General features: G+C 38.8%; 1 protein-coding gene across 1 annotated transcript in view; it reads right to left on the bottom strand.

The window, feature by feature from the left end:
• The window catches only part of LOC126158170 (uncharacterized), a 508,840-nt gene that overhangs the window by 53,789 nt on the left and 429,250 nt on the right, over positions 1 to 25,801 (bottom strand). Inside the window, exons 4-5 of the mRNA XM_049916425.1 lie at positions 12,788 to 13,074; positions 8,562 to 8,883 (exon numbers count right to left, since the gene is read on the bottom strand). Coding sequence (XP_049772382.1) covers positions 8,562 to 8,883; positions 12,788 to 13,074 — 609 coding nt within the window. The remainder of the gene's footprint in view (positions 1 to 8,561; positions 8,884 to 12,787; positions 13,075 to 25,801) is intronic.

Raw genomic sequence — 25,801 nt, 5'->3', positions numbered from 1 at the left:
TCTTTGACATGGTGTTCCTTGTGTGTGTAAATAATGAGTCTTGCAGATTGTAGTGTATCCATTTCTCGTGTTTGTGTATGTGTGTGTGTGTATGTAGACTTTATCTGTTGGTGTTGTCTTTTTTGGAATGTTCATACACTGTGTTAAATAGTGTGCCCTTGCAGAGTGTAGTATTTTAATTTACGACCTGTTTTCCTTATGCTATTGCCTTTTGTATATGGAAGATTTCCTCAATATTCAGTTTGTTGTAAGGGTCGTGCCTGGGTTTTAGTATTCTTAAGTCTGTTTCTACTGTAGTTGGGTGATGATTATGGGCTACACGGTGGTCACATAATGTGCTATGGGAGGTGTTGGGTTTTAAAGCTCTGAGATGTTCTGAATATCTGCTTTTGAAGTTTCTGCATGTTTGTCCTATGTAAACTGACTTGCAAGTGTTGCATGTGAGTTCATTTGTTCCTGATCTGTTAAATTTGTCCATGGGTGTTTGTTGTGTTATGATCTTTTTGTGTGTTGTGTTCTCTGTCTTGTATCCTATTTGGAGTCCCTGTTTCTTTAATATGTTGCATATTCTCTGAAAAATCTTGTTATCGTAGGTGAGTATGTGCCACTTCTTTGTGTGTGTGTGTGTGTGTGTGTGTGTGTGTTGTTGCTCTGTTGTGTCCTGTGTGTGGTCATTGTTTGTGTTTTGTGTTGTTCTGTGTTGGGTGAGGATTTGTGTGTGTGGTATGTTCATTTTGTACTGTTTACATATTTTTTGATTTAACGTGTTTACCATATGGGTATCTTAACGATTTTCTACTGCTATTTGTTTTATTGTGTTTAGTTCTTATGTGTAGTTATTTTTGTTCAATGGTGTTCTGTTTAACCTCATCATCATTCTGAAGTTTGCTTGCTCATATGTCAATGGGTGGTTCGATAGGTTGTGAATGGTGGTGCTTGTGGTTGTCAGTTTCTGGAATATTGTGAAGTTGTGTATGTTGTTTGTTTTATTTATGGTGAGAACTAGAAAATGTAGTGTTGTTAGTTTCTGTTTACAATGTGAATTTAATTTTTGAGTGGAAGTTGTTTATTTCTTTGCGTAGCTGTTTTATGTTTTTATGTGGTTCATCAATTAGGCATATTATGTCATCGACGTAATGGTACCAGTACAAAGCTTTGCAGTTTTTGGTTTTATAATGTGTCTGAAGATCATGGTCTCCATGTTGTTCATAAATATGTTACCTAGGAGTCCACTCATTGGTGATTCCATTGGCAGTCCTTCATGCTGATAATAAAATTCTTTGTTTAACACAATATAATTTTGTGATGTTATGGTCTTGAGTATGGTTGTTATTACTCTGATGTGTGTGACTGGTGTGTTCCATTGTTGTTTAAATATTTGTGTGATGATGTTTATTGTTACATTTATTGGAATACGAGTATACATTGATGTGATGTCAAATGATTGATGAACCACATACACACTTTAAACAGCTACACAAAGAAATAAACAGTACAAAAATGAACACACCACACAGCCACAAATCCTCAACCAACACAGAAAAACACAACACACAAACAATGACCACACACAAGACACATCAGAACAATAACACACACACAAAACGAAATGGCACATTCTCACCTACAATAACAAGATTGTTTACAAAATACGTAACACATTAAGGAAACAGAGACTCCAAATATGATACAGGACAGAGAACACAACACACAAAAATATCCTAACACAACAAACACCCATGGATAAATTTAACAGATCAGGAATATAAGAATTCACATGCAACACTTGCCAGTCAGTGTACATAGGATCAACCTCCAGAAAGTTCAAAGCCGGATATTCAGAACATCTCAGAGCTTTAAAAACCAACAGCTCCCAAGCACATTTGGAGACTACCTTGCAGCCCGCAATCATCACCCAACTACAATAGAAACAGACTTACGAACACTAAAACCCAGCCACAGTTTATAACAGCAAACTGGCTATTGAAGAAATCTTCCACATACAAAAGGCAATAGCAGAAGGAAAACAGGTCTTAAATGAATATGCTATGCGAGAGCACACTATTTAACACATTGACCGAACTTTACAAAAAAGACAACACAAACTTGTAAAGTCTAAACACACACACACACACACACACACACACACACACACACACGAAAAATCGATACAATAGAATCTGCAAAGACTCATTATTTACACACAAGAAGAACACCATGTCAAAGACAACACAAACAGTTAAGAAGCGTACAGAACACACACACAACACACAAAGATAAAATGTAAACGAAATTCAAGTCTGGTGCTGAACTCTCTGGTGAGAAAATGAACACTGACTGGTCTAGGACACACAACAACCACAATCACACCCTGTTTTGGTGAAGTAAAATGTGCTTTTACGAGCTTATTTGTGGAAAATACGTGTTGTATTTACATGCTCATCACGACACCTCACCATGATGTGGAGAATAAAATGGCCTGCCACACGAAAACGTAAGTAAGACCCAATATAGGCGCGAAATATCACTACAAACTAAATTAGATTGTAGTTGATAGGTTAACTACCAGCACAAAATTTCTCATCAGCATCGTTTGGTTGCAGATAATAAGCTAACTGTAGCAAATAATACACAAGTGCTCCAGAAAAATCATGCACACCAAATGTAACGATATCAACAAAACGAAACGAACTATTGTTTGAACTAAACATCGACATAACTTTGTAATCATTTAAAAAATGTTCACATTACAGAATAAATAAAACGGAAACCCTCTGATGATGGCACAGTGGTGCTGAAAAACGTTTGCTTACTGTGAAAAAACGGTCTTTTGCATAACGCGGACCTCACGTCCTACAATTTTAATTTTTTATCGTAAATATACTAAAAATGTCTAAGAATTTCTTAATGTTCTCAGTGCTATTTCAAGTAAATAAACTTCATTCATGACAAATGAAATTGCCCATTTATTTCTGGTTGTCTGGAACACCCCTCCCCTCCACCCCCCATTAGTTTTAGGTGTAACAAAAGTTACCACGGTAATACTAAGGTTAACGCGATCGTGGGCAGATTAATGATAGCATAATAGCGAGTTCTACATCAATTTTATTTACCATATTTCTATCTTCAGCCACTAGGTGCTACAACACGTTGAAATTATTTTGAAATGTTATTAACGCGATCGTGGACAGATTAATGATCAAATAATATCGAGTTATGTGCCAATGTCATTCACGAAACCTCTGTCATCATTCTACATCGCTTTGTATCGTCTAATAACAATCCGATGATTTGTACCTGCTGATTAGTGTAATTTTGTCGATTTATGGTCCTCGAACTTCCAGTTCTGCCATCATTACAGAAACATTAATATTCTCTTAGCATTTGGAACAGACGCTTCTTTGAACGAATATGTTACTATCATCTCAGGCGAATACTTCATTCTGCCAGAAATCATAGTGAACCGAAAGCTGCTGGTTATCTATTTGTAATGTTCTCAGTTGTGTATTATGAAATAAAGAAATAAACGGATATGCAGTTCTTAGGTACATTTTGTGTTCTACTGTTAGTAAAATCAGAATGGCTTGGAGGAAATAGTAAATGAGGTAGTGCTTATTATTTCGCGCCGTATCTACAGTTTACATTAACAGTGGGATTGCACGCATGTGAACTGAAAAGTGCCCTCGAACCTGCCATTTGAAATACATATTCACTGCTGTTTGTGGAAATTGCAGCAGCCTAATCGTATGGAAAGAACCGCATTGAATGTAAACAACAGGAATCATCAGTAACCACAAAAAAAATATCTGTTGTGACTCATTTCTGGACATAACATCATCTTCAGGATCTAACTTCGGGATTAAGTCGTCAGACCAACTGCAATACTGCAATAGTAATTCGAGAAGTTTAGATGTGGCTGGCTTAATAGCCAGAGCCGAACAATGAAAAAAAACCTTGAGCAACAAAAATAAATAGTGAACGTTTTTTCACTGAATTGGCAAAAAGACGAGTTACCTCTAGCATCATGGAGGTTATTCCCTGACGCCCTAACAAATGTGCCATCACGCCATCCTTTCTTCTTTTCAGTGTTTCCCATAGCCTCATATTCCTTTCTTCACCGATTCGTCGGAGAACCTCCTCATTCCTTATCTTATCAGTTCACCTCATTTTCAATATTCTTCAGTAGTACCACATATCAAACGCTACGATCCGCTTCTGTTCCAGGTTTCCCACTGTTCATGAAGCACTATCATACAATGCTGTGCTCCAAACGAATATTCTCAGAAGGTCTATGCTTGATACCAGTAGATTTGTATTGGCCAGAAATGTCCTCTTGTCCTGTCCTAGTCCGGTGTTTATGTGTACTTGTTTCGTCAGTTATAGGTTATTTGTATTCCAAGGTAGCAGAATACCTTAACTTCGTCAGTAAAGTGTTACTTCCATTCAACAAATCCTATAATTCCACCTCACTTTCACTGACTACAACGATGACTGCTATACTATTTTGCAGCTTCAGTGTTGTTTTATTATGCTTTGAAGTGTGCTGCAGACGTGCATACATGTCTGAACGACATTGCAAAGTAAATTAGAAGTACACAGACACTGTAATATAGTATTTCACTCCTAATAACAGGGCTTCGACTTCATTCAGACGTTTCTTCCTGTACAGGACGTAACCGTATCTGTGTGAGTATAGAATGTAGACGAAAACGGTGACGTATGGAAGTTTGGGTCGATCCGGGGAGCGTGCTCAAGTGGCTGCGGCCGCTGTCACGGTAGCTGAGCGTGTTCGGTCAGAGGGCTGGCTGCCCTCTGTAACAAGAAACCTCACTGAAGCCTTCAACGATCAACTTGAACATGTGTCATGTGACGTGCACCCAGACAGGATGCCGATAACAATATCTATCAAAACGAAGAAAAAATTTTAAAGGAAAACGCGGCCAAGGCGATCGCTCTAGTTAAGGGAAAGATCCGGAGTAGATCCCCGGCCCGTACAAAAAATTGCATTGTACCCAATGTATAGTGCAGCCGAAGTGAGGCAATATTCTCAAATTCGAATACGGTTCTTAAATGGATAACAATGCTATCATTGAATTCTGCGACTGATAATCCTTCACCTCCAATTTTATTTATATTCTGGAAACTTTGTTTTATCTCCGTCATTGCTTCTCCGATGTATGGATTGAACAGTGGGCGCGAAAGGCTGCATCCCTGCCTTATTTGATTTTTGATCCGAACACTTCTCGCTTGGTGTTCCAATCTTACTGTTCAGTCTTCGTTCTTGGTTATTTCCTTATAGCTTACTCCTGTTTTTCTCAGACTTTCGAACGTTTTGCACTGTCTCATGTTATGGAACGCTTTTCCTCGTTCGACTATTCCTAGGAGCTTATCTTGATTTTCTGTCAGTCTTGCTTCCATTATCAATTGCAAAGTCAGAACAGTCTTTCTGGAGCCCCCAATTTTTCTATAGCTAAATTGATCCTCGTCTAATGGGACATCAACGTTCTTTTCCATTTTCTTCATATCGTTGTCAGTAGCTTGTTTGCATTGTGGCGTTAAACTGACTGTGCGACCTGCCCCTCACAGAGGCTTTCACTGTACACTTTTCACTTCTCCACTCTCCCATCTAAGATTAGCAGTGAAAATGCCTTTGAGCTCTTGATGTTACCACCCTTGATTTTAATTTGAACCAAGGAAATTTTAACCATTTTATACGCTGACTCTGTCCTCGGGATTATCGTTTCTGTTGTCATTAGTTCAAATTTTTTCTGGTGCCATTTCGCCTTGTCTACCCCGCTGTTCCTGTTGATTTCGTCCATAAGTGATTCACATTGCAGTATTTTGTCTTTCGTTTAACATTTATGTACTTCCACTTTGGATGTATTTCTTCTATTACTCACGGTATCTTTAGAGCCAGCTTGTTTGTATTTACGTCTGATTGTCCAAAATCTGTGTTGGCCATTTTTAGAGGTACCCATTCTTTTTCAACTGAACTTTCAACTATGATATTTGTTATTGGCTTATCCACATCCTTAGCGAACTGAAAACGAGTCTAATCACACTATAGTACTTCAGTATCCAGCTTCCTTTCATACCCATTCTTCCGTGCGAATCTCTTAAATTGCATTACTAAATTTCTGTATGAGTCTATATCTACTCCTGGGTGCTTCCTACAATCTAATATCAGATTCCGGAATCTCTGGTTGAGGATGATGTAATGCAGCTGTAATCTCATCGTCTCCTCTTATGATATTAAAACAGAATTATCGCTACTACCATCTGAAACTTATTGCACAGTTCAATTTGTCTTTTTCCTCTCTGATTTCTACTGCCTAGCCCAGGTTCTCCCATAATATTTTCTTCTATTATTTCCCCTAAACTGCGTAGCAATCTCCCTTGATTTCTAGGTTTTCATCTCCCTTTATATACCGCAGTTCCTGTTAAATATATTCATGTACTTTCTCTGCCTCTTCATATTCTGCCTGCGAAGTTGGGATGTGTACTTGAACTACCGTGGTCAATCTGAAGAGGATAACCCTATCACTGAACTGTTCACAGTAGCTCACTCTCTCTCGTATTTTCCTATTGACAACGAATCCTACTCACGTTATACCATTTTCTGTTGCTATTGATATTGCCCAATATTAGTCTGACCAGAAATCCTTCTCTCCATTTCACTTAACTGATCTCTTCTGTATGTACAATGAGTCTTTGCATTTGCCATTTCAGATTTTCTAGCTTCCCTCTAGGACATTCCATGTTCCAGCTCGCAGAATGTTGTCTCTTCGTTGGTTATTCAATTTTTTTCTCATTGTTACCTTCCCCTTGGCAGCTCTTTCCCTAATCCGAAGTCTTTTGCCAATGAGGAGACCATCATGACACATTCCAATTGCAGGCCACTTGTCCTGTAGATACACATTATTTGTGTAACTGCAGTTGTTTCATTTACCTTCGGAATCGCTATACCGTTCGTCATGGTTCATCCTTCCGCTTTTAGGGGCAGTTTCCCACCCCAAAAGCAAGAGAGTGCCCTTAATCTCTGCTCGTTCCTCCGGCCTCTTTGACAAGGTCGTCGTCAGAGCGAGGCTGACATTATATGCCGGAAGTCTTCGGCTGCCATTGCTGATGATTTCTACTTTAACTGTCCGCTTGCTTAGCTGAGTGGTAACGTGCTTCCCCACACTGGAGTGGACACGGGTCCGAATCCCAGCCTTGTGGGAGATTTTCTCCGTCCATGGACTTGGTGTTGAGTTTTTCTCATCATGTTCTCATCATAACCGACGTGCTAGTGGCCCAGTATGGCGCTGCTTGAAATAAGACTTTCACCCGCCGGCCGTACTTTCCTGGACGGGATCTCCTGGCCAACAGTTCCACACTCATTACATTTTTTTACTCTGAATTTAAACAGTGGTTGAAACCTGGGACCCATGACGTTTTGTTTACTAGTCAAAGACGCTACCCATAGACTGAACCTATGTTTTAGTGCCATGGCACTCTCGGTACGTTAAATTATATTTTCAGAACAAAATGAACAGGTATATTATTTTATTGAAGTTTCTGTGGAATTCTTTACTTCGTAACTGTAGATTATGTTAACAGACACAGTGCATTTTTCATTGTAGTTAAGCATTTGTGTACACTCTTCCAGTCGTTATTTCGCAAATACGTCATAAAGTCCTCAATTCCTTTTCCCAGTTATTAGTGTCATAGTTCAACAGCAAATAATGTAAAATAATGTAACTGCAAATTACTCAATAATGCCTTTGGTGTCTCGATGTTTTTAATATAGAACCTTTTTCAGTAGCAACGCTGCTGGTTTCCATAGTTATATTTGAAAACTGTATAAACGGAGAATTGGATTGTGTGAAATGACAAGGGACTCGAGTATGGCTGTTGCGTAGGTATAAGGTAGTCATTTAAATTAAAATGTTCCTTCATTTCGCTGAGAAGTAAAACTTCAGTAGCGCTCATAATTCAAAGCATAATGCGACTGTTAAAGTACTTAGCCACTGTTTTTGTGAACCACCAGTAACAGGTATCTGAAGATGAGACAACAGTGTCTATAAGTCGGTTTTATGCACGTGAGACAAATATCAAAATAAAATAAAAACTACTCCCGCAAGTACACTGTCATTGGAATAAAATTACGGTGGAATTGGTTTGAATTTCAGCTTCCACAAACAACGGTTCAGTATTTTTGCATTTGTCTTCCTTCTTAAAGTCAGTGGTAACTCCGACCTCAGACTCATTTTTGAGAGTGGTTCGTGGCTCCTTGAATAATTATAAACTGTAAAACGGAGTACTTACTCAGAGTGGGCGTAGCAAAATGAAAGAAAAGCTTACATAACCATTTTAATGTAAGTTACATAACCGCATTGACATTTAGTCGCAGCCACACATGAACGATTCGTCCTAAGCGATTCATGAAAACGCTTGGGATTTCCGAGAGGTCAATGTTACGTCGCATCGATTTGCGATCTACAGACAGATCTGTGGACCTGGCAGCGGACTGCCGCGATCCATTTCTCGGAGTCCTTCAGAAAAAGGAACGGACAACATACCTGGGGAAGTAGAGGCGGACGACCTCGCCGGGGCGGCCGCGCATGAGGTAGGTGCAGGAGGTGTGCGGCGGGTACCAGTGGGCCACGCTCAGGAAGATGCCCTCAGAGTCCCCGGAGGAGGCGAGCGCCTCGGAGCTGAGCAGCCAGTCGCACGTGCCGTTGCGCACGCCCGCCGTCTCCACGTGGCCCGGCCAGCTGCCCACGTTGAAGTGGAAGCCCGTGTTCAGCAGCGGGCCCGCCGCCGAGCTCGAGAACTCCACCAGCAGGTCCTCCGACGTGCCGATGATGGAGTACGGGAACTTTCCCATGCCGCAGAACACGCCTGAGAGCAATGCTGCGCGTCATGCTCTACTCATAAAACCGGGTTACGGTATCATAAGTACGAGGGCTATTGGTTTCTAAATGTCAGATCTGTCTCGAATTGAAAATCACAATGAAAATCGAAAATATTTTATCTCCATTCGAAACATACACCTTCTTGCTACTACTCCACATAGCCGCGGCTCCAACTAAGACATTTGTCGTAGCCTCGTACTCTTTCCAATACCCTCTTCATAGAACGTAGCGGCCTGTGTTTTCCGCCAATTCTCTGGACTGGTTTGCTATTGGTTTCCTTTGCCAAAATGTCGGCTCCGTAGACATCGGTTCATACGGGTATTAAACTCAGAGGGAGCCGAGTCCGGGCTGTTTGGATGGCTGACTAAACACTCTCCAGCGAAAGTCTTCAAAGGCACTGGAGCGTATGACCGAGAATTGGCAAGAAGAACGAAACGCATAACAGTTAAGTGGTGTGGGTTAAATGAAATCAGGCGTAATCTCTCAGCATGTGCTGATAACTGGCGGGCGACACTATTTCTAGGCCTTTTTAAGTGCTCACTTTGCGCTGATAAATGAAAAGAGCGACATGACGCTATCGACGGCCATATTAGAGACAGTACCCAACACATCTGTGAAAATCCTCATTGGACTTTTCCATTTCAAGACCGATCGGACTTGTACAAACAGATAGCCCTCGTATTAACAAGTGTGTGAAAAATCTAACGATCCATATCAACCCAATACAAGAACAGGGCACTGCAAACAGAATTGTCTGATTTGGCGAAACCATTTCTTCACTGAGAACGAAAAAAGAAATTAACTTGACGCAAAATTCAGATTTTGTAATGCAGCCTTGCGGTTTCCGTTTCAACAAGTGTGTGGAGTATTTCACTGACTGCCTAGAACGACCATAGGTATGTTATTATAGTCCTGTAGTGCATCATAAAGGAATTTATAAACAAATACTGCTGAGTGGCCTGGAGGTTTACAGGTAGTGAGTTGTATTATGTGCTAATATGTTGTACAACCTACACTGGCTAATTCAGCTGCCCCTCCCCATGGGTTTTATGCAATCCACAACACCTTCGAATACCACATGCAAGATTCTCATATTCTCTTTCTCGCTAAGTACACACTATTAGTCCTACAGAAAAGTGAACAGGTCCTTTCTGTAGGGAATTTAATCTAGCTAAATTTTGTATTGCATACGTTTCCCATAGAGGCCATAGTTTCCGAATTATTAAAAAAAAAAAAGACTTACAAAGTGACCTTCAAATGCGTTTATCTTGAATAACTCAAAAACCCTAGTCTCCAGGGAAAAAGAATTCCAATACAAAATTTTACATTACATTTCCTACAAAAGTGCTGTTCACGTTTTCTTTAGGACTAATAGTTTGGAGGCAGGAAGCGAGAAAATGAGAAAATCTCACACGTGGGTTTTGAAGCTGTAATGGGGTACATGAAACCTACCGGTAACGGTAGCTGAATCACCCTAAGGTGTTCGGGTGTGCTGGGAGAAGTGACACTACCTGGTACGATGTTGTGTGACCATACTGTTTGCCAACGAATTCTGGATACACCAATGTAGATCATTCATTTTGCGGGAAGCCATCTCTAATAGCATTGATGTTCAACTTGACTGATTTGAAACACTAACATAACTAAGGGAGATATGAGGCAGATTTGTTGTGTTGATTCTTTTAATAATATCCTTGCCTCGGTGGTTTTTTTCTTCTTTTTTCGAAGTTATTGCGTGTTGAATTAGACCCTTGACTTTAATTTACTGGTTGCTCGACCACTGCAAGAAGTTTATTCCTCAGAGTTAGAGATTTACAAAATTTACAAATCGCGTATAACTTTGCACAGTCAGATGAACATTTTAGTCAAGGACAACATCTTAATTTACAACTGCGCATTTACTGGTTATTTAATTTTGGAGCTTCGGTTTCTCCACAACTTCGAGAAAATCCAAAGATTTTCATTTTTAACGCCACATGGCACCACCGCTCCGACACCCGCATAGAATTTTGACAACTTCGCAACGTCGTGCTAGTTCAAGCATCGCAGTATTGCTCAATTACATAGGTGGCTTAGATGCCAACGGCTTACATTAAATACGACCTGGCCGGAAGGAAAATTCATACGACTGGTTCCTAGTGACTGTATGGGACTAGTTGATGGACCTGCAGTGCATATAATCTGGATCTTGGCCCACGACCTTGACTCATGAAACTCTGTCTCGCCCTGGCGTTGCTCTCGCCGTTTTGGAACCTTGAGAATATGGTAACCTGTACATGCATTTGTTCTCAGGACTCTTCCAGTGGGACGGGGACAGACTTAATGGCTGTGGCTTTATACTAATCACTGACCACGAGATATAGAGGCGCTTTCTGTACTCTCATGTCACACAGTAAACAATATTTTCTCTTTGAAAAGAAACAATGCGAGGGAGAAGCGGAAAATGAAAACATTTTAAATAGGTGTATGCCATTAAGAGTTATTAGTATCTGATGCTAGCATATGACGCATGAATATAACAAAATAATTCTTTAAGATTTAGGAAACTGATTCCAGGATTGTTTTAGGAACGATTTACCATTTTGTCAGTAACCGTCTTTGCTCTGAAGTCTCATCCAACGAGAACGATATTGGCTGGACAGAAGGATATGTGCGTTATTTATCAGGTGTGGCCTTCACTGTACTATAATAAGGTTTAAGTGATATAGACAACATTCAAACACACGAAAGTGTGCATGAATGCCTTGGTTGATGAAGTTGTCGGGCTATTTCTTCACAGACAGCTACCCGAAGAGACTATACTTTTGACTCATAAACGAATGGTTTTCCAGTCGTGAAAGACGAACTTCTTTACATGATGTCTCCTTTAGCTCGAAGTAAAAATGTTGTGATAACTGAGATGATTTTAAGCAGACCTATGCCGCTGAACTTACAATTAGTCTTGTCCTGAACAATATATGATTACCGGCTTAGCTCTGAGCGGATTAAATAGCGCACTTATCTTGAAAATTTCTCTAAATTACAAGTTACTACTCTTTAGGTGCTATTACTCATTTTAAAGCTCCACTAGCCGGGAATGCAGTGATTATTCGCAGTAAAATTAATTTGAAATTAATGATTATCCAAATAATAAATTCACAAACAGACTCTAAAGTGAAAAACTTCACAGTTTATTTGGTTTTGCCTTTGCCCTCTTATCTGCCAGACCTGTTTATTTCATAGCTTAGTCTGCTGTAAAGGTGTATCACAATTATTTATTCCAAAATTTAGAGAATTAAATTGGACGATATGTAAGTACATTTTCGTAGAGATTTCAGGTTCTATCCCTATCTAAGGTAAATGGGATATGTAGGATTAGTATGGTCTGCCGCCAGTGAGTAAGGTTCAGAACTTAGTATGAAGGCTTTCACGACCGGATGACATATCTTCTGGTAAACCTTCCAGGAAGTAAGGTCGTGGTCCATGAAACTCTTCGGTTCCTAACGTTTCGTCCAGAGCTGCGCTGGACATCTTCAGAGGGGTGTTTCTCATCCGGTGAGACTTGCCGACTGACTGTCAGTCGGCAAGACTCACCGGAGGAGAAACACCCCTCTGAAGATGTCCAGCGCATCTCTGGACGAAACGTTAGGAGCTGAAGAGTTTCATGGACTACGACCTTACAACCCGGAAGGTTTACCAGAAGATAAGGTTCAGAAGTACCAACAATATCTGACACACCCACTTGGGAAGCAAGCGTGACGACTGCTGCTATGGTCTGAGGATGGTATTGTGTATCGAACCGGTAGTCAGGAGACAAAATAAGTAAACTGCGACTGTAGATGTAACATATACTGTTTCAGAACGGAATACGTAGCAAATACAGCGTAATGATAATCGAATCACTTACTTACCTATGACAGGCGAGGATTCGTCCTTGCCATCGAAGATTTTGATGTAGTCGTAGGGACAATTTTCTTGTCCGGAAGAGATGGGTCTCATAGGACACATCATGATGTTTTCGCATCGTTGTCCGTCGATGTTGAACTCCTCGTTCTCGATATAGAGCTTGATGAAAGGCTGCCTCGTGTTGAGCTGGTAGCGGCAGTGCAGCCCCCTGGGGTAGACGCCTGGGTAGGCGGGCGACTGCACGTAGCACGTCTGCAGGCGGCAGTCGCGGAACACTCGCTCGCAGTAGGACCTGCAAGCACAGGAATTCCTTATTATCAGCTGTGTAAATACGATTTTGCCGTGTACAATTCGCTCCTCAAGTGATAAATTTGCAGATTCGTGTATTGCGTCGAACCTCGACGACAACAAACTGGGATCGTATTAAATGCAGGAAGTATAGGAGGTGAGGGAATAGGTACAACACTGCACAAAAAGTTGTTAGGAAGAACAGGCAGCAAACGAGGCATGTGATAGCTCTGTTGCTTCTGCATCCAGCAGCAGCTGAGTGAGCGCGATAGCGGCTTGTGGCAGCACGTATGGAAGACGAAGATTGTAACAGAGGCCGTTGATAATACATTTGCCAGGAACCGTGTAGGAAGGAGCAGAGTAAGTGCCTAAGGAAAACTGTATCTAAATAAATGGATTACGAATGGTTCTGTTGCTACGAGGAGAACCCTACAGACTTTTTGCCAGAAAAGCACCAGTTAGCAAAGGTTTTTGTTATCGTTCTACCAAAAAGTATCGTTCGTAGTACAAGAGACCATGACAGAAATTATATAAAACTAAAACTGAAAAAACAAGTGAAGGAAGAACTTTAACATCCCAAGTGAATATACCTACTAAATTCCAAAAACTATTTTTTAGAACTAAATGTGAAGGTATAGATTGGTCACCAAGATACCATAAGATGAAATCAGAGTCATAAAAGTTCTCATATTGTCATAAAAGCCAACATTAAAGCTACGCTCCACCTGTGCATCTAATTTGAAGCCATACATGATGAACCAAAAATCAGTACCTGCCATGATCTTTAAATTTCAGATTAAAATTTAATTACTGTCCTTTATTTAGGGCGTAAATGAAAGCACCCATCGAGAATACAGAAGTGTGTCGCTACAGGAGTGGAGAAATGGAAATATTCATAGGGTATATCGAAATGACAGTATGAAATAAAAATGCAAAGTACTGTTTTGCTCTGAAACAATTTGCAAAAGGATATTTCTTCAGATGAATTAAGCCAAAAATGTAGCGGTAGAAATATACTGAGCTAACACGAGAGAAATATTTTCAGTAACCGCCAGAAATTCCGAATGGTGATGTCACGACGTGTATTGTTACACGCAGTTTCTAAGTGTCATTCTGTGCTAATTGGTACCTTTGACACAGTTGTTGGAACTCGGCAGTCCAGCATGTGAAATTGGGGTAAACTATTTGAAATGGATTCAATGATTGTCTGATTGTATTTCCTATTGTAAATGGCTAATATGTGTACACAAAATAGTTATTATTGTTTTCCCTAAGTAACTGAAATAACAAGCAGGCATTTCTAGAATACTCCCCTTGAAATAAAAACTTTCATAATTTTCGTCACACTAAATTTATAATTAGTATATTTAGAAGAGTAAAATTTGTTCCCAGCTGTGTAGCACAGATACAGTCTTTAGCTTGATTTATTCATTTAGACGTATTTACATTGTTAAAGAGGTAACAGGTGTGTCCTGTTTGGACTTAATCGTTACACTGGAAAATTCGTAGATAGGTGTCATGATAGAAATCGTAGTGCATGTCTGTATATGCCATAATACTGAGTGTGGTAACGTGAAAGTGAGTTATGTTATAACGAACAATTTATACAAAGGTTCTTATCAAAAAAGGCGCTTCTCATGCTGTCAAAAGTATATTCACACGAAGGAGTGGTGGCGAACGACAATTGACACCATTCTGAAGATTGGTAGCCCGATCAGTAAAACAATGACAAAATGTTATCTGTTAACATGTACACAAGGAAGATAATAAATAAAATATTTGGCAATAACGACAATAACAGAACACTAAAATGATGATAAAACATTCGACCAATTATTAATGATATTGATTAGTTGTTACATAACAAACTCCATAATAATATTTTGCATTATTTATAGAAAGTAATAATAATAGCAACAATAACACTAATAATAATAATAATAAGATAATTGTGGTATTAAGAACTATATTGATTGGTTTAGGACTTCTGAAGAATTGTTTCCTAGAAGACGTGCAAGGAATAATGAAAGAGAAGAAGACTGAAATGAAAGTGACAATGGTTGCCAGGAAAGGAAAGAATTTTTATAGAGAACTCTGTAGCCAAAGGGAGGGTTCACGAGAGCGAGCTGCAGAACAGATAACTGTTGTGATAGAAGGTCTCTTTTCAAGTTTGACAGGTTTTCACTTTCTGTAATATTTTGAGAAAGGTTGTTGAAAAGTCGGATTCCTGATGCAGAAAATAATTTAGAGAACGTGGGAGTGTTGTGTGGTAGCACAGAGGGGATTTTAATATGTTGAGAACGAGTATTCCAAGTGTGTTGTTCGGACAGTATTGTAAGTTTTGAAGATAAATAGGAAGGAGTGCAGCGATTGAGAAGACATTACAGCAAATGCGGGTATGATAATCTCTACACCAATCGCTACGTAGCCATGGGCAGAAGTGATATCGTCAATATAGCGTAAATCAGATAAGTATCGCACACATGTATTCATCGCCAGTTCCAGCTGACGTGAGATCTCATACGAAAGTCCTTGGAGAATAGGCTCACCTAATCAAGGATGAGGAGTGTTAGTGACTCTATGAGTTTCTTTTTAAGCTCGAGAGCAAAATACTTTTTTTTCATTTCTGTGGTAAATGAAGTACGCTGACACTTTCCTACTGACTGCAGTTGTGTTCAGCCCAGTCTAAGTGACGGTCCAGAACAATCCCCAGAATTTTTGCGAAGAAGAAAATGTAAAGTATGTGCTTTTCATGATTAAGTTGGAAGAGATTCTTTGAACCGAGGAGTAATACGTCTTTTGTGAGCCACTGTGATTGTTTGTGTTTTAGATTGGTTAAGCTTCAAACCTATGTTTTGCGCCCATTGTGATAAAGGAACTAAGTCAACTTTTACGTTCTGAGAGGCTGTGTGCAGATTAGTTGGGTTTGTACTCAGATGTAACAGAAAGTCGTCAGCGTATAAATGATATTTGAAATGGGAGATAACGGTGAACACATTTACCAACATACACTGTGACTCAGCTACCCATAACGAGGTCATTTTATGCAAAACACAGTTTTATATTTGACTTTCAAAATCCGCTCGCAAGTTTTCGTCTTCTCTCGCTCACTACGCGCAAACTATTGGTCCTACAGAAGACAGAAGCACGACCTTTTTGTCGAAAATGTAGTGTTGTTAAATATTTTTAGAGTGTTACTTTTACTCTAGAGGCCGTGGTTTCCGAATGATTCAAGGAAAACCTAGAAAAGTAACCTTCAAACGCGCATCCAGCACCCAGGGGTTTTAGTATGTTTTGTTCAAGGCGCTCCCTGCTACCAATGTACATAAATTTGCGACTGCATTAATTATTTCCCATATTGAACCTTCTTTGGACTTGATTGACTGGCCTTATTATGCCTCCGGCCTAGTCGAGCACTTACAAATAGCAAAATTGACGTTTTTGTAAATCTGACCTAGCAGTTCTGTGAATTTTGAAATTATAAAATAAGCAATAACACCGTTGTATTGGTCAGTCCTTCAGATTACGAACCTACTGTGTTTGTACGGGTTTAGATGGAACTGTCATCGTAATTAGTTTTAGCTTAACATTTTAAAAAGTCGTTTTTTTCTTTCATTACCCTTACGGACACTTTTAAATTAATGATACTAACGAATGCTGGTGGCGTAATAGTTCAATCATAGCAAAAATGGTCGAAAATCGGGAATAGCTCGCGTATTTGGAAATTTTTGTACAGTGGAAGTAGGGAGTGCCACGAATAGCTTGCTAGAAACCCTGAGATATGAGCGTCAAGGTGGAGGTGCGTTTGATGGTCACTTTTGCACGTCTATCTTTAGTAAATCGAAAACCATGGCCTCCAGCGAAAACATATCTCAGTACAAAATTTGACTACGTTAAGTTTCCTACCAAAATATCCTGTTCATTTTTTCTGTAGGAGCACTAGCATGCGCTTAACGAGCGATAGAAAGCCAGGTGTAACACCGCGAGTTACTTAAAATGATCTAAGTAGGGCAGCTGAGTCACGCTATAAAATGAGAACAACAATGAGCCCAATACAGATGCTTGTGGGACCTCTGATACTATATTATTACAACATGATCTCTATGTTAAAAGTTCCGACTCTTAACTTTAGCAAGTAGAGTAAGAGTCGGAAGCTCTGCTGGAATCCAAAATGCACATGATAGTCCCCTCTTGTTCGTCAATAGCTTGTTTGAATTAGTCAGTCACTTAAATAAGAGCAGTCGTCGTCCCGCCATTTTTCCGAAAACCAGATTGGTAATCGTCGAAAAAGTTATTCTATGTTAAGTAAATGGAAAACTGATAGTAAAATGTGTATTCTAAAGCTCTAGATAATGTTGGTAGAATGCAAATGGGCCTCTATTCAAAAGGCTCTTTGGCAGATTCCTTCCTAGGTAGAGGTTTTGTGATCCCCTTTTTCCAGGTTACTAGGAAGATGCTGGGAGTCAGAGAATGGTTAGAAATATCCGGTATTATAGGCAACAATGGATCGAAGAGAAAATCGATCACTTGCAACGTTGGAGAGTCCTGCAACTGACGAAAGAAGTCGCACAATTGACTTCCTGACTGTACTGACGTTTACCGGCTGTAGAAAAAGGTTTCCTTGTAGCACCAAGGACGGATACTTTAAGGGAATCCCTGGTTTTCGGTTTTGTGTATTGGTCAAGTAGCGATTTAGGCGTGATGAAATATTCTTTTAGATCATTCTGTTCTTTGACCTAATTGATTTTTCCACACTTTTCTTCTTTATTTCTTCAATGGTCCCAAATTTATATACATGACAACAGTACAATGATACTCGCATATTAACACGTGAAACATTTTAGTACATTCAGAGTAAACTAGTCACTCCAACTATTCTGATGAAGGAAATATAAGCATCTCAACAAAAAAAAAAAAAGAGTGGTAACGCCAAATGACATACTCATACGCGTATTGTATAACCCCCTTCTAACTTTAAAAAGCGCGTCAAGTATCCGAGGAAGAGAGTGTACAGGTATGTTTAGGTATTCCACATCCAGCTGAAGCCACTCAATACTTATTACATCGAGTAGAGGTACCAAAATGCGGGGATGCTGACTGTGAGGTTTCTCCCGCTGTTCCAAAGAGTCCTAGTCAATCTCCGTAGGATTAAGGATGTGTGGTTTAGTGAGACACTGGAAGTGCACCGGGCAACAGCGTGTGCGTCACATCAAAAATACATATATGCTGCGAGGTATCTTTTGAGTAATAATTGAAGATAGAAGTGTTACCTACAATTGCTGTGTGAACCCTGCTAAAATTTTTAAAGTAAGAAAGAAATTTCATACATCGTGAGAGAATCTATCTCCATGAAACCGTAACAGCCAACAGTTGGCGCAACGGATAATTATTTATTCTATAAGTTCACCCGACCGTAGTTGTGACGACTGTAGGCAACCATATTCTTTATAACCCCTATCATAATAGAGCCACCTCTCTTCTCTTAGCCATTGTTCGTGCCATGTACTCTTTATGTGCTCCATACAAGGAATAATCTATTCCATTCTATCAATAATGCGGATGCTCTTACATTGTTTGTAACGAGAACAGTGATTCATCTTACTAGAATTTGCATAATTACGCTTTTACTCATTCCCTATATATTTCCACATCATTGGACAGTAATACGGGTGCCCTAATAATGATTGTAATGAGAAACATTAATCATCTTATTTGAGTTTATAAAATTTTCTTTTCTTCATTTCACTATACTTTCACATAAGCTTGTTGACGTGTAATTAACAATTGGAATTGAGATCTGTGACTGTGACAAAAGTTACGAATTTATAAAATTTAAGTTAAACTACTTCGGTCTCGTAATTCTCAACATTAGACCCAAGACAAGGTGAGATGGTTTTCACAAGCGTAAACATTTGATGTCTGGCATTTACTCACACATACGTTTTAGCTACTGAGCCAAGCAATGAATATCTGTAACTGCAAAGATCAGCATCTATATCGCTACCTTCTCGTCATTTCCAAATCAATTTTCATTGTTAGCCTCTTTTTTATGATCACCCCTGGTTATTTACTTTTCGCTCACTTGGTTGATGCATTGCAACGACTCCCACTCTTCAGTTGGGATCTAGTTAAGACTTTTAAAAAAACCGTTTATATAAATTGATTCGCTTAAGGAACCACAAAATTATCGTAGTTGAGACAATGGATTCAATTGCTCTTCCCCTCCAAAATAGTACATGAAATTTTTCAACAACGTGCTTCATTCTTCCCTTCCAAAATTTAGATACTATCACACTTTTATTGTTCAAATGGCTCTAAGCACTATAGGACTGAACATCTGAGGTCATCAGTCCCCTACACTTAGAAACTACTTAAACCTACCTAACGTAAGGACATCACACACATCCATGTCCGAGGCAGGATTCGAACCTGCGACCGTAGCAGCAGTGCGGTTCCGGACTGAAGCGCCTAGAACCGCTCGGCCACATCGGCCGGCACACTTTTGTTCTACACTGTACTTACAGTTTCCACATGCTTAGTCTATCCTCTAATTCTCATGGTTTATTTTTCAAAGTTCCCCACACTCAAAAATTTCTCTTCCGATACGTTATTCCCAAGTGTTACTTGTATTATTTCCATTCGCCAATTTACTTTTACATAAAAATAACGTTATCCCCTGCAAGCTCCTGTTGCTCAAAATTCCGGAATTACTCCTACAAGTTCAATATCGACTTTAACTATTTTATTTACCTGAAAAGTGTATAAAAACATTTCCTTGTCCCTGCTTAATGTTAACAGTACCAAGCACTTTTCAAACGACACCGTTCATGTTCTTCGTCTGCCCCATGTGGTGTGTACAAGGTGATAAAATTACCCATTTTCGTCACACGCTTTCTTTATACCAAGTAAAGTAATAGCAACAAACTTCTACTTCAATCCGAACTGTTTCGAAAACTTAATTTTCGACATAATGAAGCTAAAAGTATCAAGTTACCGACTCAAATTTTTCCCACGAACAAGTTCTACTTTCCTACACAGATTTTCTCCTGTCCAAAATTTACTACAAGTATTTGTACTGTATGCTGAAAAAGAAGATATTCACTTATCGTGAATGATTATTACCTTAAGTATTTGATTCCAATCTCCTCATTGTGAGCATTTAACCTGAGGGTAGGGTGACTCCTGACCAATGAGCGCCCTAGAAATTCACTGGTTGAAATTCCCGGTACTTCTTCTTGCACATACGATGAAAACTGCCCGCGCTTTTCAGCACAGTGAGCTAAAGGTGAAGTTACAGACTTCTACATAAGAACTTTCTCACTTGTCTGCAAATCGATATTACATTGTTTATCTACAGATATTTTTTCATTCTGCTTTTACTCGCATCATCTCAAATCATTCTTTCAGACCCTTTTTTATTGTACTTCTTTAACTACTGTTGTGGAACTTTAAGGAATGGACAAAAGGAATGTTGGGTTATATATAAAACTCGTCCAGTTGTTTTAGACAAAGGTTTAAACATTGTAGGTTGGGTGATAGAATTTTTTAGTCCTTACTTAATGTTGGAATGCTAAGTGTGATCAAAATCCAGTTCTTATAAAAACAAGATGATCTTTATGAGTATTATATTATACCTATAAACTTTCTGTAATTTAAAATAAAGGTGAGAAATTTTTGGTGGTACCAATGTTCAATAAAATAAAAATGAGAGATGCCATTGGCTGGACCAATGGTCACCTCTCAACACTACCGTATAGAAACGGCTATTGTCATCTTACAAGACGAGAGTACCAACAGCATACTCATCGTGAATATTTAGAAGTAATGGAAGCACTTGGTCCCCAACGATTTTCAGATAAGCATACCGATCTATGGCCATGGGACCCTAAATGACTGTATGCAAGCAATGGTACGAGAAACACAGAATCAACCTCCACACACTGCAGATGAAACGCTTCATTGAGCCGTCGGTCCACACGACACCTTGCAACGCTGTTTAAAAAGAGCCAAAGTGGCGACTTAATGGATCACACTACACACGACCACTCAGCTGCTATCCAGTTTGTGCTGTCTCGCCCACTGAAGCCGTTCTCATTATATGCCATCGTGGGCAGTGGAGTTCTGTGACGTTCCTGACTGCAGATGTCCATTGTATCAAGTTATCTTCCCAATGATCACTCGGAAAACTGGCAAAGTTGTACCTGTGGTCCCTGGTAGCTAACATTCTTGTGGTTTACAAATCTACTGTCACTGACAAGTTGAAAAACATTTTTCCGGGTCCTGTCGGTAAGAATCTTTTTACGACCATTGTTCGTATGCCGCGTAGCTGCGATTGTTACTTCATTCTTCGTAGATTCGTTTGCACTGTCAACGCTGATACACCAACTTATCGGGTAATTTAATTAAGGATGTGACTGATGAAGCTCGCGATCAGCGGGAAATCTGGGTTCGAGTCCCAGTCTGGCACAAATTTTTTATGTCACAAGTAGGTACGAAGACATCTTTATATTTTTACAAAATTAGTTTCAAATAGTTTATTTCTTGTTGTTTTTAACCTGGATTTACGACAAGCCTGTATCGGACTCCGTACCATTTTCAAATGATCCTGCTGACATTAAATTTGTAAAGTATTTTATTTTACGTCTATGTAACAGTACTAAGATATTTTTACCTTTTACTATACATACGTCTAGATGGAGTGACGTCCATGAAACATTTTTGGAACGTAATTTCTTTTGTTTACAGTGTTGTTAAAGCATGGCATATATTTACTTTCTATAGAAATTTCGTATTATTTTCTGACGGTTGTCAGATGACAGATCGTTCCATTGATGCATTGCTTTTAAAATTAGGTTATATCTGGTCAAAGATTTTTCTACCAGAGATATTTTTCGTCATGTAGATGTGGATCTTAATGCTCTTAATTGTTTTCTGTTTAACGTGTCCTATTCATCTTTTTTCTTTTTCTATTATGTTAATTAAGTTTTCCAGATAATTTTTAAGTATGAGGTCCATTTGTTTATTTAGGACGCCATTTGGCTATTTATTTGTGTGTTTATAAATTTATAGTTTTTGGAAAATGCTCACTGTTTGACCTTTTGGTATTCTATGTACAATTTTCCGAACGTTTTCAATTATGTTCACTCTGTGAACTTTATTTCTTAAGCGCAGGTAGAACCTGATACCTAAAACTTCTTTCTGTTTGTCCAATGTAAAAACTATTGTAGCCGCGAGGGTAGCCGCTCGGTCTAGGGCGTGTTGTCACGGTCCGAGTGGCTCCCCTCGGTCGGCGGTTCGAGTTCTCCCTCGGGCATGCGTGTGTGTGTTGTCCATAGCGTAGGTTAGTTTAAATTAGATTAAGTAGTGTGTCAGCTTAGGGACCGATGACCTAAATGGTTTGGTCCCTTAAGGTGTTACCACAAATTTGCAATTTTGTTTACAGAACAATTTAAGCTGTCACTGGAAATTTTGTAGACACCTTGATTAGAAAAAATAGGGACGTCGCTTTTTCCTGATCTGAGCTTTGCTTCAAACTTGTTCGTAGTTCGTAATGTTATTTGGATTTTCTTGTTATATAACCTCCTCAGTCCTTATTAGCATATACTTTATACCATGTGCTTGCTGTACATCACATTTGCTCTCGTTTATGCATGTTTACAGTCGGCGTCTGCTTGAAGAAAGCTGTTTATCGTTTTGTCGGCATGCCTCTATAAATAAATGTTCTTTCTGACTGTTTTCAGCAATCTTGGACGCGAATGACTTTAGAATGTACTGAAACATGGTAGTATATCATACTGTACCTAATATTTTCTTCGGTGAAGCACTGGGTCTACATTCGGCAACGACCTATACGTTCACATTCCAGTACTGTTACTCTCCTAATTTTTAGTTGTTTATTACTTAGTTTTCTGAGCACTGCACATACATGGTATGCGCAATATTTCTGTTGATTACTGAGGATACTGTACTGAACAAACGTTTCATCAGTACTTACTTCATTTGTAGATTAATAATGACAGTTATAATCGGTAGTATGTTTTTAGGTTGGAAATTACCTCGACGCTCGTGCGGCAAAAGCAGACCTTTAACATTTTTTTTTAAATCTGGACAACAGGTCAGTATGTAAGTTTGGACACATGAACGGAAATCGTGTAGTCTATGCTCACAGGAGTATTGTACTGTTACGATTGTGCAGGAAGTATTAGTTAGTAAATTATCTGATGTTCTTGTGAGAAGACTGTTAGATTCAGAGAAAAAACAACTAACACACTGAAGTGAATACGTATTAAGGCACTAATCATCAAAATATATGTACCTATACATCTAACACTTTGCATGTCGTAACATATACAACATTCACTTTGAATATGTCCTAAAATTTGGTTAATCAAAATCCTTTTTCTAAATTTATATGTTTGTCTTATTTTGCCCCATAACAATGCATTGTCCACCGACGTAAAATTTCCATTGATAATATGTAAACTCAGGACTGCGGAGGTTAACAATTAGTTTTTGTTTGTATAATATGTTTATTTGCCTGTATATGTTGCTGGCGCATGTATTAGCTTGGATTTTGTTTTGTCACATTTTTTCAATGCTTGATCTTTATGTATTCTGTCTGCATTTGAGTACTAGATCTGTGTCGAATTTTTTTGTGTTACGTGTTGTAATGTCGTAATTTCATATTTTATTGGTTGCTTTTCCAGCGGTAATTTTATGATTCTTGTGACCGTTCACTTAAAGTACGCCTGTGGTGATATGGACTTCTATTAGTGATGATATCTGTGGTTGTAGGTGTTCCGTAGATTTAATATTTGTGTTGGTTATAATCATTCTAGTTGTAGTACGTCAGCACCTAACATTGATTCTGTGAAGATATTCAGATTCATCGAATTTAGTTCCAGATGATTTCACGTGGCTGTCTATTTTTGTCAATGCCCGTTTAATCAGTCAGGCAAGTTAATACACAGTAAAACTCTGAAGTCTCATGAAATCATGACACGGTCTCCTGTCCACACGTGTTTGAATATGCTGGCGCTCAACCCAGATATTTATATAATTTCTTTAATTGTCATGATCGCAAAGTTATTGGACAGAATTACCGACTTCGCTATACAATATATATTTTCAGCATCTTTCATTCTGCTACACTCCATCAAGCCATAACCATTAATAAATACTATAAGTCAATACATGGTCGCTTTCCGAAGTTCCCTTTTATGTCACATTCTATCCAACTGTTTATTATTCCAGGGCATCAGTATTGGAAAATTGTAAATATATCAAGGCGTCGCCATTACGTGTGTTTCACTGGACTTATTTTCCACTGTGTGAGGGATTTTCCTCCTGTCTGTCTTCATGACATGGCCAATGTTCTGTTCATCTGAAATAGTTACTAATTATCGCGCTAAATGGTGCCCCTACGGTGATCTGTTTTTGTAATGATTCGTGATGGAAATAGTTTAGCTATTTTTGATTAAAAATTTGAAACCAAATTATTTATTATATTCGTTACATATAGTTGCCAGCAATTCAGACAATCATATGCTTATAATAGCCGTGGTAATATACTTTAATCACGTTCTTACATCAGGTGCACCTAATGCTACAACTACATTCATTAAAAATGCTACAGAGAACTGATAGAAATAGAAAAGGCTCGTTGAAATTTGCAGAACACATAGGCTCATCTCTAAACCTACATATTTAAAAGAAAACCAAGCAAAGTTATGACATGGAAACATCCCGATTGGACCAGAGCAGAATGGCAGCTGGAGCATGTCTGCATGGACAAATTCTTTCATAAAGAAATTCGGTGTGTTAAAGTACTGAGAGGCACGGACACGGGTTCAGATCATTATTGGGTTACAATTAAAAACTAAATTCACCCTTTTAAGGAAAAAATGACAGAGTAATTGGAGATAAAAGAAAGCATGGCCACATAAATTAATCAAAAATGACAAATATCAGGAAAACAGACAAAATATATTAATAACTAATACCAATTTAAAACAACATGCTGAAGAATCGGCCCCAGTAAATCAACGTGGAAATCATACATAGTAGACTACGGAATGTAATGAAATTCGTGATGAAAGACATCAAACCTGGACAAAATTTCAAACTCAAAAAACAGAAGAAAAATCCACTAACCTCAAAAAACACCGGAAAACTCTCAAAATGTCAGAAAACAAAGCGGCAATATCAAAAGACTCTACTGAGCTCCATTGAAGAAAACTACTACAAAACAAATTCCAGAGATTATTTCAAAGCTTTTGATAAACGATTACATAATTATAACCCTCCTATAACCTTCCCATACTATTGCTGAGAAATAAAGATAAAAGAATAGCCCATAATAACAAGGAAAACGCAGAAATAACGGCAGAAAGCATTCAACAAGCTCTTGAACTGTGATGAAACTGTAAAGCTTTTAACAATAGGCGCAAGCACCCCTGTAAAAACCAAACCAGAAAATATATGCCTACCCACAACAGAACAAAAAGAAAATGCACTTACAGAAATGAGAAATTGGAAATCCTGTCGTGAAAATCAAGTGTTGTGGAAGAATGCTGGTAAAGCCACTCAAACATCTTTACATATGATTTTGCAAAAAATCTGGGCAACAAAAAAATTCCCTGACGAATGGACCACAGCTATAATTAAGAAAGGAGATGAAATTGATAATGTCAACTATAGAGGAAATTTTTTCCTAGGTTTTACATAATAGG

The sequence above is a fragment of the Schistocerca cancellata genome, chromosome 2, assembly GCF_023864275.1.
Source record: "Schistocerca cancellata isolate TAMUIC-IGC-003103 chromosome 2, iqSchCanc2.1, whole genome shotgun sequence".
Lineage (NCBI taxonomy): Eukaryota > Metazoa > Arthropoda > Insecta > Orthoptera > Acrididae > Schistocerca > Schistocerca cancellata.
The sequence above is the reverse complement of the archived record's forward strand: the minus strand, read 5'-3'. Positions and strand labels throughout refer to the sequence as shown.